Here is an 18,501-nt window from a genome sequence, read left to right on the forward strand (position 1 = left end):
ACACCTGAACATCAGCAGGAGAGGACTCTTTAAAGTAGAGACACTACATACTGATATACACCTGAACATCAGCAGGAGAGGACTCTTTAAAGTAGAGACTCTACATACTGATATACACCTGAACATCAGCAGGACTCTTTAAAGGAGAGACAGAAATGCTGTAACGTCAGAATCCTGTATCATTTCACAGAAGTAAAGAAGGTATTTAGAGGTCAGTGTGCTTCCTTGTCTCCTTGTTTCCTCGTTGGAGGTTGTTTGGAAAGAGACACTTCCTCTCTTCCTGCTTCCTTTTCTTTCTGTGCACTCAGCTCCGGTGTCGAAAGACTGAACGGGACGTACTTTCCTTTTCTTTCATTTTTTACAAAGAACAACTCTCTCACTCTGCCCTAAAACATCTCCAGCAACATGACCTCGAATTCCAATGTTTCCAACATGAGACGCCTCGTAGAGCAACTGAAGCTGGAGGCGAGCGTGGAGAGAATCAAGGTAAAGACGGAGAAAAGAGTTTACTTTGAGTTTTCTTAACTTTAAGTAATGCACACTGTATCGACTCAACACTTTTATTTTATACACTATATTGATCTTTTTCCCATTTTCTTATCTTCTTATTCATACAGCATGTTGTAGCCCTATTTCTCCACACATTAGATCCATTCTGTGACATATTATTTATCAGTTAATCATTTAAAAATACATTTACCTAATACAACAAGTGTCAAATGTGTTTTTTGCACTAAATAATTCTTAGTAATCTGTCGTTTTGTCCGGAAATTAATTGGTTTTTTTTGGTAAAAATGTCTTGTGCTTTTAGCTTAAGACATTTATTGCATAGAAAACATCCAAATTGCTTATAAAATATGACACTTCTTATATATTTATTAAACCACCCGATATTACAAGCACAGCCGAACCAATTACAGACAATTAAATTGAAACTTTTTTAATAGTTAAGGGCATTTTTTATTTCTTGTTTTTTATACTTCGGACTTTCTTTATTGGAAGTTCCCAACAAGTGATTCAGACTTGGTGTCGATGGATTCGATGGAACTTCTTGTTTCATAAGATATCAGGTTTCAAAAGTACTTGATAACATTTTAACGCATTATTAATTATAATCAAAACATATCATATATATTATTCTGAAATGGACCAATCTGCTCAATGACTACTTTCACTGTCGCTACTTTCACTATATTTTGATGAGAATACTTTTCTACTTTTACTTGAGTAACATTTTGAATGCAGGACTTTTACTGTAACAGAGTATTTCTACACTCTGGTACTTCTACTTTTACTCAAGTACAAGATCTGAGTACTTCTACTTTTACTCAAGTCCAAGATCTGAGTACTTCTACTTTTACTCAAGTACAAGATCTGAATACTTCTACTTTTACTCAAGTCCAAGATCTGAGTACTTCTACTTTTACTCAAGTACAAGATCTGAATACTTCTACTTTTACTCAAGTACAAGACCTGAGTACTTCTACTTTTACTCAAGTACAAGACCTGAGTACTTCTACTTTTACTCAAGTACAAGATCTGTGTACTTCTACTTTTACTCAAGTACAAGACCTGAGTACTTCTACTTTTACTCAAGTACAAGACCTGAGTACTTCTACTTTTACTCAAGTACAAGATCTGAGTACTTCTGCTTTTACTCAAGAACAAGATCTGAGTACTTCTACTTTTACTCAAGTACAAGATCTGAGTACTTCTACTTTTACTCAAGTACAAGATCTGAGTACTTCTACTTTTACTCAAGTACAAGACCTGAGTACTTCTACTTTTACTAAGTAGATCTGAGTACTTCTACTTTTACTAAGTAGATCTGAGTACTTCTACTTTTACTAAGTAGATCTGAGTACTTCTACTTTTACTAAGTAGATCTGAGTACTTCTACTTTTACTAAGTAGATCTGAGTACTTCTACTTTTACTAAGTACAGTTGCAAGAAAAAGTGAACCCTTTGGAATGACCTGGATTTCTGCATAAGTTGGTCATAAAATGTGTTCTGATCTTCATCTGAGTCACAACAATATACAAACACAGTCTGCTTAAACTAATACCACACAAACAATGATATGTGTTCATGTTTTTATTGAACACACCATGTAAACATTCACAGTGCAGGGTGGAACAAGTATGTGAACCCCGAGGCTAAAGACTTCTTCAAGAGCTAATTGGAGTCAGGAGTCAGCCAACCTGGAGTCCAATCAATGAGACCAGATTGGAGGTGTTGGTTAAAGCTGCCCTATAAAAAATACACACCAGTTTTGAATTTGCTATTACCACCAATAAGATGTTTTAAATGTCAGAGAGTTGGACATGTGGCGGCAGTGTGCAGGGGAAAACAAAGGTGTGGCAGATGTGGTGGAGATCATGAATACGGAAGATGTGAAGAAGGGGCAAAGCTGAAATGTTGCAATTGCGGAGGGGAGCATAGCTCAGCGTACCGTGGATGTGAGGTTAGCAAGAAAGCAGAAGAGGTGCAGCGAGTCAGGGTGATGCAGGGAGTTAGCTATGCAGAGGCAGCGAAGACAGTTTCTGGAGGAACGCAGGTTACAATGGGAAACAACAATAAGAGCAAAGAAACAGGAAAAGTCCACAACTGTGTTAAGTTGAAGGAGGACACTCTGATAGTAAAAGAGAGTACTGTTTGTGGCAGAGATGATCAACTGTTCAGCGAGACTACAAGCCGGAATGAAAGAATCAAAATAATTGTCAAATCATCTGAAAAGTGCCTTGATGTGAAAGGGATGCACTGGGGACACGTGAAAGATATCCTAAATGATGACGTCCATCAACCTCAGACATGGACTGGATCATCCTGATGGTGGTGATTGCACTGCAGTGGAATGCTAGAAGTTTAATTGCAAATGGACAAGAGTTCAAAAAATATATTGACAACCTGGGAGAGAAACCTAATGTTCTTTGTATTCAGGAAACATGGCTGAAAGCACAACTGGGTTTGATTGTGAAGGGATATACTGCAGTTAGACGAGATAGGGACTCTGGCAGAGGGGGAGGAGTTGCAACATTCATACAGAGTGGGATAAGTTACAAAGGTATGCATGTAAGTACAGATCATGAAGCAATAGTTATAAGGGTATGGAATGATAGAGGACCTATAGATATAGTCAATTATTATAATGTGGGAAATTAGATCAAAGTATATTAGAGGATGCTGGGGGTTCACTGCAAGACAAAGTAATATGGTGTGGGGATTTTAACTCACATAGCTCGCTATGGGGAAGCAGTGGCACAGATGCAAATGGTGCAGAAGTTGAGGAATGTATAGATGACCTCGGGCTAGTGTGCATTAACACTGGAGAAGGAACACGATATAATTGCAGAATATAGAAACAGTACTCCATCTGACATTTGTACCTAGTGCTTTAGCAGGTATAAGTACATGGAATGTGGTAAAGCATGCTACAGTGGGCAGCGATCATTATCCGGTAATGACTAAAGTTGGGACCAACATAAGGTTTGAAAAGGTAAAGAAAGTTCCTAGATGGAAATTGGGAAAGGCTCATTGGGATGCCTTCCAAGTTGTAAGTACGAATAGATGTAAAACACTTCAAGAGGAAAATGATGATGATATAAATGAATTCAATGATGAGCTGGTTAAGGTTATCATTCATTCAGCTAAAGAAACAATTCCAGAAAGTGCAGGAGTTAGGCACACCAAGAGTGTACCCTGGTGGAATGGTGAATGTAGTAAATCCATTAAAGACAGGAATAAAGCTTTCAGGCAACTCAAACAACTCCATTCTCAGGAAGCTTTGAATCAGGATAAAAGGGCCCAGGCTATCGTGAGGAGAACTATAAGAACGCAAAAACACACTTTTTGGAGGCAATATTGCAATAGTATTGGAAGAGAAGTACAGCTTGCAGATATTTGGGGCATGATTAGGAGAATGGAGGAAGTCGAAGGAATTATGAGTTGCAAGTTTTGAGCAGAGGGGACAAAATGGCTGTCACAAACGTAGGAAAGACGGAACTTCTAGCTCAAACATTTAGGAACATTCATAGTTCAGATAACCTTACAGAGGAAGCCAGGCAGTGCAGGAATAATACACTAATGGAAAACACGAGAATATTGGATAGAGTAGAAGCGTTAGGGGATCAGTTGGACCTGTATGTTTGAGTTGAGAAGAGCAATTATTAGTGCTCGCCAAACCACTCCTGGGAAAGATGGTGTTTGTTACAAAATGCTGGAACGCATGACAGATAACTCTCTAGTCATTGTGTTAAGGTTGTTTAATAGGGTGTGGGATTCTGGCCCACTTCCTTCAGAGTGGAAACAAGCGATAATAGTGCCCATCCTGAAGCCAGGGAAAGACCCTTCAGATCCATCTAGCTACAGGCCTGACATCTCATCATGGAGAGAATGGTTACAGAAAGGTTAACGTATATCTTAGAAAGTAAAGCTCTGTTGTCCCCATATCAAAGTGGGTTCCAGAGGGGTCGAATACAATGGATTCTATATTGTGCTTAGAATCAGACATCAGGAAATCACAGACCAACAAGGAAGTAGTGATTGCAGTCTTCTTTGATATTGAAAAGGCTTATGACATGCTCTGGAAGAAGGACTACTAATCAAGTTCAAATCATTGGGAATTGGTGGTAAAGCATATAATTGGGTTATGAATTTTTTACTGGACAGAAAATACAAGTAAGAGTAGGTGCAGAATATTCAAGTGTTTATGCTGTGGAAAATGGTACTCCGCAAGGTAGTGTATATGTAGTCCGTTGCTGTTCAATATAATGATGCATGACGTTTTTAATCAAGTTCATCCAAGTGTGGGAACATCTTTGTATGCAGATGATGGGGCTTTGTGGGCAAAAGGCTGCAATGTAGCACATGTTTGGAAAGAAAATACAAGCTGCAATAGTTAAAGTGGAGAAATGGACAAATACATGGGGATTCAAACTGTCAGTAGCTACTGTAAGACGCAGGTCATTTGTTTTACAAAACGGCATAACATTGCTCCTATATGGTTAAAATTGTATGAGCAACCCCTTGAACAGGTTAATACAATAAGACTTCTTGGTGTTTGGTTTGACGGAAAGCTAACATGGAGCAATCATATAGGAAAAGTTTAAAATAAATGTAAAAAGGTCAACAATGTACTTCGGTGTTTGGCGGGACAGGAGTGGGGAGCGAGTAGGTCATCACTTCAGAATATATATCAGGCACTCATGAGACCTGTATTAGATTATGGGTGTATAGGGTTCATGGCAGCAGCAGAATCAAACCTTAAAAAACTGGATGTCCTCCAAGCTCAGGCCCTGAGGATATGTAGTGGAGCTTTTAAAACATCTCCAGTATCAGCAATACAGGTGGAAATGGGAGAAATGCCTTTAAGGATAAGAAGAGTGAAGTTAATGTTGGCATTCTGGGTAAACCTTCAGGGGCACAGTGATAGTCATCCTGCGAAAAGTATTTTGAAAGACTGCTGGGAGCACAATGAGTCACATTTAACAAGTGTTGGATGGATTGGCGATGTTAAAGCAGCAAGTATAGGTTTGAATCAAATACAGTATTGCCCCACAGCTCCAATCTCATCCATTCCACCCTGGTTGTTCCCATTGCCAAGTGCAGACCTCAATATACAAGAGGAGTTAAAGGAAAAGAAAGAACTACCAGTATGGCGCATAGTCCAGAATTACTTTGCAAGATATCACTCAGACTCAACAATCATATTTACAGATGGCTCCAAAGATCCAGAGACAGGGCGTGCAGGGGCAGCAGTGTATATCCCAGTGAGTAATACACATATAAAGAAAAGGGTAACAGACCATGTGTCAGTATACACCACAGAGTTGTTGGCATTGGTGTTGGCATTGAAATGGATAGAGGAGAAAGAAATACTTAATAGTGTAATTGCATCTGACAGCTTTTCAGCATTATCGAGTATACGATCAGGCAGATCTTCATCTAGAATGGACATCATGAATGAAATATTTCTAATTTTATATAAAATGCAAATCAAAGGCATAGCAACTCGTTTCATCTGGGTTCCTGCTCATGTTGGTGTGGAGGGAAATGAACAGGTGGATATTCTGGCCAAACAAACACTCAGAAGTTTGAACATAGACATAGAAGTTCCACTCAGCAAAGCGGAGGTTCAAACATTCATTCAGAAATATGCACAAACAACATGGCAAGATCATTGGGACCTTAGTGATACAGGAAGACATCTTTATAACATTCAAAGTATGTGGGGGATGGAAGGAAGGTGGGGTTTAAAAGAAGGGAGGAACATGTCATTTCTCTGATGAGAATAGGTCATACAGGTCTCAATCATACTTTAAATATAATACAGGTCTCAATCATACTTTAAGTATAATACAGGTCTCAATCATACTTTAAGTATAATACAGGTCTCAATCATAAGTTAATACAGGTCTCAATCATACATTAAGTATAATACAAGGTCTCAATCATACTTTAAATATAATACAGGTCTCAATCATACTTAAGTATAATACAGGTCTCAATCATACTTTAAGTATAATACAGGTCTCAATCATACATTAAGTATAATACAGGTCTCAATCATACATTAAGTATAATACAGGTCTCAATCATACTTTAAATATAATACAGGTCTCAATCATACTTTAAGTATAATACAGGTCTCAATCATACTTTAAGTATAATACAGGTCTCAATCATACATTAAGTATAATACAGGTCTCAATCATACTTTAAATATAATACAGGTCTCAATCATACTTTAAGTATAATACAGGTCTCAATCATACTTTAAGTATAATACAGGTCTCAATCATACATTAAGTATAATACAGGTCTCAATCATACTTTAAGTATAATACAGGTCTCAATCATACATTAAGTATAATACAGGTCTCAATCATACTTTAAGATAATACAGGTCTCAATCATACATTAAGTATAATACAGGTCTCAATCATACTTAAGTATAATACAGGTCTCAATCATACTTTAAGTATAATACAGGTCTCAATCATACTTTAAGTATAATACAGGTCTCAATCATACTTTAAGTATAATACAGGTCTCAATCATACTTTAAGTATAATACAGGTCTCAATCATACTTTAAGTATAATACAGGTCTCAATCATACTTTAAGTATAATACAGGTCTCAATCATACTTTAAGTCTAATACAGGTCTCAATCATACTTTAAGTCTAATACAGGTCTCAATCATACTTTAAGTATAATACAGGTCTCAATCATACATTAAGTATAATACAGGTCTCAATCATACATTAAGTATAATACAGGTCTCAATCATACTTAAGTAATACAGGTCTCAATCATACTTAAGTATAATACAGGTCTCAATCATACTTTAAGTATAATACAGGTCTCAATCATACATTAAGTATAATACAGGTCTCAATCATACATTAAGTATAATACAGGTCTCAATCATACTTTAAGTATAATACAGGTCTCAATCATACTTAAGTATAATACAGGTCTCAATCATACTTTAAGTATAATACAGGTCTCAATCATACTTAAGTATAACACAGGTCTCAATCATACTTTAAGTATAATACAGGTCTCAATCATACTTAAGTATAATAGAGGTCTCAATCATACTTTAAGTATATTACAGGTCTCAATCATACTTTAAGTATAATACAGGTCTCAATCATACTTTAAGTATAATACAGGTCTCAATCATACTTTAAGTATAATACAGGTCTCAATCATACTTTAAGTATAATACAGGTCTCAATCATACTTTAAGTATAATACAGGTATCAATCATACATTAAGTATAATAGAGGTCTCAATCATACATTAAGTATAATACAGGTCTCAATCATACTTTAAGTATAATACAGGTCTCAATCATACATTAAGTATAATACAGGTCTCAATCATACTTTAAGTATAATACAGGTCTCAATCAATCATACTTAAGTATAATACAGGTCTCAATCATACTTTAAGTATAATACAGGTCTCAATCATACTTTAAGTATAATACAGGTCTCAATCATACATTAAGTATAATACAGGTCTCAATCATACTTTAAGTATAATACAGGTCTCAATCATACTTAAGTATAATACAGGTCTCAATCATACTTTAAGTATAATACAGGTCTCAATCATACATTAAGTATAATACAGGTCTCAATCATACATTAAGTATAATACAGGTCTCAATCATACTTAAGTATAATACAGGTCTCAATCATACTTTAAGTATAATACAGGTCTCAATCATACATTAAGTATAATACAGGTCTCAATCATACTTAAGTATAATACAGGTCTCAATCATACTTAAGTATAATACAGGTCTCAATCATACTTAAGTATAATACAGGTCTCAATCATACTTTAAGTATAATACAGGTCTCAATCATACTTTAAGTATAATACAGGTCTCAATCATACTTAAGTATAATACAGGTCTCAATCATACTTAAGTATAATACAGGTCTCAATCATACTTAAGTATAATACAGGTCTCAATCATACTTTAAGTATAATACAGGTCTCAATCATACTTTAAGTATAATACAGGTCTCAATCATACATTAAGTATAATACAGGTCTCAATCATACTTAAGTATAATACAGGTCTCAATCATACTTAAGTATAATACAGGTCTCAATCATACATTAAGTATAATACAGGTCTCAATCATACTTTAAGTATAATACAGGTCTCAATCATACTTAAGTATAATACAGGTCTCAATCATACTTTAAGTCTAATACAGGTCTCAATCATACATTAAGTATAATACAGGTCTCAATCATACTTTAAGTATAATACAGGTCTCAATCATACTTAAGTATAATACAGGTCTCAATCATACTTTAAGTATAATACAGGTCTCAATCATACTTTAAGTATAATACAGGTCTCAATCATACTTAAGTATAATACAGGTCTCAATCATACTTTAAGTATAATACAGGTCTCAATCATACTTTAAGTATAATACAGGTCTCAATCATACTTAAGTATAATACAGGTCTCAATCATACTTTAAGTATAATACAGGTCTCAATCATACTTTAAGTATAATACAGGTCTCAATCATACTTTAAGTATAATACAGGTCTCAATCATACATTTAAGTATAATACAGGTCTCAATCATACATTAAGTATAATACAGGTCTCAATCATACTTAAGTATAATACAGGTCTCAATCATACATTAGTATAATACAGTTCTCAATCATACATTAAGTATAATACAGGTCTCAATCATACTTTAAGTATAATACAGGTCTCAATCATACATTAAGTATAATACAGGTCTCAATCATACATTAAGTATAATACAGGTCTCAATCATACATTAAGTATAATACAGGTCTCAATCATACATTAGTATAATACAGGTCTCAATCATACATTAAGTATAATACAGGTCTCAATCATACTTTAGTATAATACAGGTAATAATACAGGTCTCAATCATACTTTAAGTATAATACAGGTCTCAATCATACATTAAGTATAATACAGGGTCTCAATCATACTTTAAGTATAATACAGGTCTCAATCATACTTAAGTATAATACAGGTCTCAATCATACTTTAAGTATAATACAGGTCTCAATCATACATTAAGTATAATACAGGTCTCAATCATACTTAAGTATAATACAGGTCTCAATCATACTTTAAGTATAATACAGGTCTCAATCATACTTTAAGTATAATACAGGTCTCAATCATACTTAAGTATAATACAGGTCTCAATCATACTTTAAGTATAATACAGGTCTCAATCATACTTTAAGTATAATACAGGTCTCAATCATACTTTAAGTATAATACAGGTCTCAATCATACTTAAGTATAATACAGGTCTCAATCATACATTAAGTATAATACAGGTCTCAATCATACTTTAAGTATAATACAGGTCTCATCATACATTAAGTATAATACAGGTCTCAATCATACTTTAAGTATAATACAGGTCTCAATCATACATTAAGTATAATACAGGTCTCAATCATACTTTAAGTATAATACAGGTCTCAATCATACTTTAAGTATAATACAGGTCTCAATCATACATTTAAGTATAATACAGGTCTCAATCATACATTAAGTCTAATACAGGTCTCAATCATACTTTAAGTATAATACAGGTCTCAATCATACATTAAGTATAATACAGGTCTCAATCATACTTTAAGTATAATACAGGTCTCAATCATACTTTAAGTATAATACAGGTCTCAATCATACTTTAAGTATAATACAGGTCTCAATCATACATTAAGTCTAATACAGGTCTCAATCATACATTAAGTATAATACAGGTCTCAATCATACATTAAGTCTAATACAGGTCTCAATCATACTTAAGTATAATACAGGTCTCAATCATACTTTAAGTATAATACAGGTCTCAATCATACATTAAGTATAATACAGGTCTCAATCATACATTAAGTATAATACAGGTCTCAATCATACTTTAAGTATAATACAGGTCTCAATCATACATTAAGTATAATACAGGTCTCAATCATACTTTAAGTATAATACAGGTCTCAATCATACTTTAAGTATAATACAGGTCTCAATCATACTTTAAGTATAATACAGGTCTCAATCATACATTAAGTCTAATACAGGTCTCAATCATACATTAAGTATAATACAGGTCTCAATCATACATTAAGTCTAATACAGGTCTCAATCATACTTTAATTATAATGCAGGTCTCAATCATACTTTAAGTATAATACAGGTCTCAATCATACATTAAGTATAATACAGGTCTCAATCATACTTTAAGTATAATACAGGTCTCAATCATACTTTAAGTATAATTCAGGTCTCAATCATACATTAAGTATAATACAGGTCTCAATCATACATTAAGTATAATTCAGGTCTCAATCATACATTAAGTATAATACAGGTCTCAATCATACTTTAAGTCTAATACAGGTCTCAATCATACATTAAGTATAATACAGGTCTCAATCATACATTAAGTATAATACAGGTCTCAATCATACTTAAGTATAATACAGGTCTCAATCATACTTTAAGTATAATACAGGTCTCAATCATACATTAAGTATAATACAGGTCTCAATCATACTTAAGTATAATACACGTCTCAATCATACTTTAAGTATAATACAGGTCTCAATCATACATTAAGTATAATACAGGTCTCAATCATACTTTAAGTATAATACAGGTCTCAATCATACTTAAGTATAATACAGGTCTCAATCATACTTTAAGTATAATACAGGTCTCAATCATACTTTAAGTCTAATACAGGTCTCAATCATACATTAAGTATAATACAGGTCTCAATCATACTTTAACTATAATACAGGTCTCAATCATACATTAAGTATAATACAGGTCTCAATCATACATTAAGTATAATACAGGTCTCAATCATACATTAAGTATAATACAGGTCTCAATCATACTTTAAGTCTAATACAGGTCTCAATCATACTTTAAGTATAATACAGGTCTCAATCATACATTAAGTATAATACAGGTCTCAATCATAAATTAAGTATAATACAGGTCTCAATCATACTTTAAGTATAATACAGGTCTCAATCATACTTTAAGTATAATACAGGTCTCAATCATACATTAAGTCTAATACAGGTCTCAATCATACTTTAAGTATAATACAGGTCTCAATCATACTTAAGTATAATACAGGTCTCAATCATACTTTAAGTATAATACAGGTCTCAATCATACTTTAAGTATAATACAGGTCTCAATCATACATTAAGTATAATACAGGTCTCAATCATACATTAAGTATAATACAGGTCTCAATCATACTTAAGTATAATACACGTCTCAATCATACTTTAAGTATAATACAGGTCTCAATCATACATTAAGTATAATACAGGTCTCAATCATACTTTAAGTATAATACAGGTCTCAATCATACTTTAAGTATAATACAGGTCTCAATCATACTTTAAGTATAATACGGGTCTCAATCATACTTTAAGTATAATACAGGTCTCAATCATACATTAAGTCTAATACAGGTCTCAATCATACATTAAGTATAATACAGGTCTCAATCATACTTAAGTATAATACAGGTCTCAATCATACTTTAAGTATAATACAGGTCTCAATCATACTTAAGTATAATACACGTCTCAATCATACTTTAAGTATAATACAGGTCTCAATCATACATTAAGTATAATACAGGTCTCAATCATACTTTAAGTATAATACAGGTCTCAATCATACTTAAGTATAATACAGGTCTCAATCATACTTTAAGTATAATACAGGTCTCAATCATACATTAAGTATAATACAGGTCTCAATCATACATTAAGTATAATACAGGTCTCAATCATACTTTAAGTATAATACAGGTCTCAATCATACATTAAGTATAATACAGGTCTCAATCATACTTTAAGTATAATACAGGTCTCAATCATACTTTAAGTATAATACAGGTCTCAATCATACTTTAAGTATAATACAGGTCTCAATCATACTTTAAGTATAATACAGGTCTCAATCATACATTAAGTATAATACAGGTCTCAATCATACATTAAGTCTAATACAGGTCTCAATCATACATTAAGTATAATACAGGTCTCAATCATACTTTAAGTATAATACAGGTCTCAATCATACTTTAAGTATAATACAGGTCTCAATCATACTTAAGTATAATACAGGTCTCAATCATACATTAAGTATAATACAGGTCTCAATCATACATTAAGTATAATACAGGTCTCAATCATACATTAAGTATAATACAGGTCTCAATCATACTTTAAGTATAATACAGGTCTCAATCATACATTAAGTATAATACAGGTCTCAATCATACATTAAGTATAATACAGGTCTCAATCATACTTTAAGTATAATACAGGTCTCAATCATACTTTAAGTATAATACAGGTCTCAATCATACTTTAAGTATAATACAGGTCTCAATCATACATTAAGTATAATACAGGTCTCAATCATACTTTAAGTATAATACATGTCTCAATCATACATTAAGTATAATACAGGTCTCAATCATACTTTAAGTATAATACAGGTCTCAATCATACATTAAGTATAATACAGCTCTCAATCATACTTTAAGTATAATACAGGTCTCAATCATACATTAAGTATAATACAGGTCTCAATCATACTTTAAGTATAATACAGGTCTCAATCATACTTTAAGTATAATACAGGTCTCAATCATACATTAAGTCTAATACAGGTCTCAATCATACATTAAGTATAATACAGGTCTCAATCATACATTACGTATAATACAGGTCTCAATCATACATTAAGTATAATACAGGTCTCAATCATACTTAAGTATAATACAGGTCTCAATCATACTTTAAGTATAATACAGGTCTCAATCATACTTTAAGTATAATACAGGTCTCAATCATACATTAAGTATAATACAGGTCTCAATCATACATTACGTATAATACAGGTCTCAATCATACATTAAGTATAATACAGGTCTCAATCATACATTAAGTATAATACAGGTCTCAATCATACATTAAGTATAATACAGGTCTCAATCATACTTTAAGTATAATACAGGTCTCAATCATACTTTAAGTCTAATACAGGTCTCAATCATACATTAAGTATAATACAGGTCTCAATCATACTTTAAGTATAATACAGGTCTCAATCATACTTTAAGTATAATACAGGTCTCAATCATACATTAAGTCTAATACAGGTCTCAATCATACATTAAGTATAATACAGGTCTCAATCATACATTACGTATAATACAGGTCTCAATCATACATTAAGTATAATACAGGTCTCAATCATACATTAAGTATAATACAGGTCTCAATCATACATTAAGTATAATACAGGTCTCAATCATACTTTAAGTATAATACAGGTCTCAATCATACATTAAGTATAATACAGGTCTCAATCATACTTTAAGTATAATACAGGTCTCAATCATACATTAAGTATAATACAGGTCTCAATCATACATTAAGTATAATACAGGTCTCAATCATACTTTAAGTATAATACAGGTCTCAATCATACTTTAAGTATAATACAGGTCTCAATCATACATTAAGTATAATACAGGTCTCAATCATACATTAAGTATAATACAGGTCTCAATCATACTTTAAGTATAATACAGGTCTCAATCATACTTTAAGTATAATACAGGTCTCAATCATACATTAAGTATAATACAGGTCTCAATCATACTTTAAGTATAATAGGAAAGCATCCAACCGGAAAGTGTATACACTGCAGCCAGCCAGAAACTGTTGAGCATGCTTTACTGCTTTGCAGGAAATATAGTACTCAGAGAAATGTGATTTTCCAGACACTGAAGAAAGCAAAATGCCATGACTTGTCGCTATCAGGGCTGTTAGGGAAAACATCAGGCAATATATATTGTGAGATCATTACGTTTCTAAGAGAAATTGATACATTTAAAATAATCTAGAGTTTTGGTTCTTGTTTTCTGCATAGTCTCTTGTCCACACTCCAGTCCAGTTGGTGGCGGTAATGCACCTACAGGTTGGTTTGCCAACCGCCAATAAACACGAAAGAAGAAGAAGAATGTGCTATTCGAAGCATTGCCAGATGTGAACATGCCTCGCACTAAAGAGCTCTCAGAAGACCTACGATTAAGAATTGTTGACTTGCATAAAGCTGGAAAGGGTTACAAAAGTATCTCTGAAAGCCTTGATGTCCATCAGTCCACGGTGAGACAGATTGTCTATAAATGGAGAAAGTTCAGCACTGTTGCTACTCTCCCTAGGAGTGGCCGTCCTGTGAAGATGACTGCAAGAGCACAGCGCAGGATGCTCAATGAGGTGAAGAAGAATCCTAGAGTGTCAGCTCGAGACTTAAAGACATCTCTGGCACATGCTAACATCTCTGTTGACGAATCTACGATACGTAAAACACTGAACAAGAATGGAGTTCATGGGAGGACACCACGGAGGACACCACGGAGGAAGCCACTGCTGTCCAGAAACAACATTGCTGCACGTTTGAAGTTTGCAAAAGAGCACCTGGATGTTCTGTGGACAGATGAAACCAAAGTTGAGTTGTTTGGAAGGAAGGAACACACAACGCTATGTGTGGAGAATGCAAAGGGTTCACATACTTTTCCTTGCAACTGTAGATCTGAGTACTTTTACTCAAGTACTTCTTTCACTAAATTACCAGAATGTAAGAAGTAGAAAGTACAGGTATTTGTGTTCAACATGTAAGAAGTAGAAAGTACAGGTATTTGAGTTCAACATGTAAGAAGTAGAAAGTACAGGTATTTGTGTTCAACATGTGAGAAGTAGAAAGTACAGGTATTTGGGTTCAACATGTGAGAAGTAGAAAGTACAGGTATTTGTGTTCAACATGTAAGAAGTAGAAAGTACAGGTATTTGAGTTCAACATGTAAGAAGTAGAAAGTACAGGTATTTGAGTTCAACATGTAAGAAGTAGAAAGTACAGGTATTTGTGTTCAACATGTGAGAAGTAGAAAGTACAGGTATTTGGGTTCAACATGTAAGAAGTAGAAAGTACAGGTATTTGAGTTCAACATGTGAGAAGTAGAAAGTACATGTATTGGTGTTCAACATGTAAGAAGTAGAAAGTACAGGTATTTGTGTTCAACATGTAAGTAGTAGAAAGTACAGGTATTTGAGTTCAACATGTGAGAAGTAGAAAGTACAGGTATTTGTGTTCAACATGTAAGTAGTAGAAAGTACAGGTATTTGTGTTCAACATGTAAGAAGTAGAAAGTACAGGTATTTGTGTTCAACATGTAAGAAGTAGAAAGTACAGGTATTTGGGTTCAACATGTAAGAAGTAGAAAGTACAGGTATTTGAGTTCAACATGTGAGAAGTAGAAAGTACAGGTATTTGTGTTCAACATGTAAGAAGTAGAAAGTACAGGTATTTGTGTTCAACATGTGAGAAGTAGAAAGTACAGGTATTTGTGTTCAACATGTAAGAAGTAGAAAGTACAGGTATTTGAGTTCAACATGTGAGAAGTACAAAGTCATCAGAAAAATAAGTAGTGGAGTAAAGTACTGATACCAGAACAATGTACTTAAGTTCAGTAAGTATTTGTACTCCACTACTTCCCACCTCTGGATATCAGAATTTAAAAGTACTTGTTGTGTATTTGTTGTGTATTTGTGTAGGTGTCGCAGGCGGCTGCGGAGCTGCAACAGTTTTGTCTGCAGAACGCATCTAAAGACGCGCTTCTGGTCGGGGTCCCCACGGGGAGCAACCCCTTCAGAGAGCCTCGATCCTGCGCCGTGGTGTGAAGACAACTCAGTGAGTTATAATGAGTTAGAGAAATATCACCGGCTTGATCTTCAATCTCAGGATCCATGTATCTGTGATCCTCTCCAGAATGGAAGTAGTCATCACATACAGAGCATCAAGTAGTTCCTGAGCAGTGTCCTTCACATGCTGATATCCAAGAGAGGGAGTTACACAGTCACAAGATGGAGGAATACCGGTTCTTCTATGAAATTTATTTTTTAACTTTTTCCTCCAAATTATGACATTCTCTCACAATTATGACTTTTTTCTCAAAATCGCAAAATTCTGTCGTTTTTCTCAAAATCGCAAAATTCTGACTTTACTCGAAATCTCAAACAGTGTCCTTCACATGCTGATATCAAGAGAGGGAGTTACACAGTCACAAGATGGAGGAATAGAAAGCAGTATTCAATGTTTACTTCAGATTAGCTCCACGTCAGAAATGAGCATGCTTGATGTCTCTCTCCATAGAGGCTGAATCATCATGTTAATCACATAGCTATCATCTGCCTCAAACATCCTGTCATGTTCACAGCTACAGTTGGGATACCTTTGTTATCATGTACTCTCATGTTGGAAGAGGACACTCAGGATTTTCACAACATAATGCTTTAATTTTAGGTAATGCATATTATTTATAAAGCAGAATTTAAAATGAGGAATAAAAATAATGGTCTTTCTTTTTTGCAGGGGAGGACGAGGAACTTGCAGAAGAGGATACTTTTGTTTTGTTTGTTACATTTATGAAGAAAAACTATTAATTGTTCAAATAAATGTCTTGTTTTATTTCATTACTGTTTTTCATGTTTGCTTTTCTTCATTCAAAATCATATTGTAAAATAATAATAGTTTTCCGCAATAATATTAATTAATAAAATACAAATAATAATAATAATACATGATAAATTATGATAATAATAAGTATTAATAATACATTAATAAATAATAGATGATAAATTATGATAATACATAATTAATAATAATGAATGATAAATACTAAATAATACATCATCAATAATAATAAGTATTAATATACATTAATAATTAATGAATAATAATAATAATGTAAAAATTATAAAACACTTTTAGTTTATTTTAGGAAGTTTCAAGTGCTCAACTATATTTAAACATATATATTTAATATTTACAAATATATGTCATACTGAAAAACAAAGTAAAATATCAAATAAAAAAATAAAGTTTATTAAGGACTTAAATATATATATTTACATGTCATTGTTTTTGATTACATTACACTTCATTCAGCTGATGCTTTCATCCAAATCAACTGACATTAAGTGCAATTATTCCAGTGTGAGTGCTAATGCATTGTAATGCTGCTGAAGAGTAGAGTCAACAACAAGGATTATCTGTGTGTTTTAAAGGGCGGAACAAATCACGCCGAGGAACCTCGGAGCTTCCTGACGCTCAGTCTAAATTAGGAGAGAGGAAACGAGGATCTTCCTGTTCAAAACTGCACAGACTTTCTGCTCAGTCTCAGGACCCAAGGTTACTTTGCAGAAAAATGCTTTATTGTCCGGCAAAACAAAACTCTTTCTCCCTCACCGACAAACATTCAACATCAAGGATCTGACAACAAGCGGAACGTAGCAAGACTAATTACTAGCTGAACACAATCAGGAGGGAAATACAGAGACAGGAAGCGACAGCAGGGGGCGAACCTTTCAAAAATAAGGAACACAGACAGATCGTGACAGTGCCTCCCAGCTTTTATAGATTTTAGACTTTAATGAAGAGCTAAAGGCGATGTTAGATGTCAGAAATAAAACATGAATCACCAGACTATGGGGATATCATGCAGCGTGCTTTAGGGTCTATTTAAGTGTATTAAAGGCCCCATGTCACGGCCATTTCTACTGATCATAGTTCCATTGTTGAGGTCTACTAGAATAAATGTATACTGTTCAATGTTCCAAACTCACATTGGTTTCTCACAGCTTCTCTGTATAGTCTGTGTATTCACTCTCTGTCCTAAACGGCTTGTTGGAGCTCCTGCCCCCCCTCCCTGTGAGCCCAGTGGCCGTCTGCGAGACAGCCAGAAACACACACCACACACACACACACACCACACACACACACACACACACACACACACACACACACACACACACACACACACACACACACACACACACACACACA

General features: G+C 33.8%; 1 protein-coding gene across 2 annotated transcripts; it reads left to right on the top strand.

The window, feature by feature from the left end:
- The first annotated feature begins 311 nt into the window (after positions 1-311).
- gng10 (guanine nucleotide binding protein (G protein), gamma 10) lies at positions 312-17,130 on the top strand. 2 transcript variants are annotated; one of them, XM_034210778.1, is made up of 3 exons: positions 312-486; positions 16,212-16,347; positions 17,029-17,130. In XM_034210778.1, exons 1-2 carry the CDS (start codon positions 406-408, stop codon positions 16,335-16,337), a joined length of 207 nt encoding a protein of 68 aa, XP_034066669.1. In that variant the 5' UTR covers positions 312-405; the 3' UTR covers positions 16,338-16,347; positions 17,029-17,130. The 2 variants fall into 2 exon arrangements, with proteins under 2 accessions (XP_034066669.1, XP_034066668.1); XM_034210777.1 differs by lacking the exon at positions 312-486 and adding an exon at positions 14,592-15,107.
- Positions 17,131-18,501: the final 1,371 nt, after the last annotated feature.

Source organism: Gymnodraco acuticeps, unplaced genomic scaffold, assembly GCF_902827175.1.
Source record: "Gymnodraco acuticeps unplaced genomic scaffold, fGymAcu1.1, whole genome shotgun sequence".
In the NCBI taxonomy this organism is placed as follows: domain Eukaryota; kingdom Metazoa; phylum Chordata; class Actinopteri; order Perciformes; family Bathydraconidae; genus Gymnodraco; species Gymnodraco acuticeps.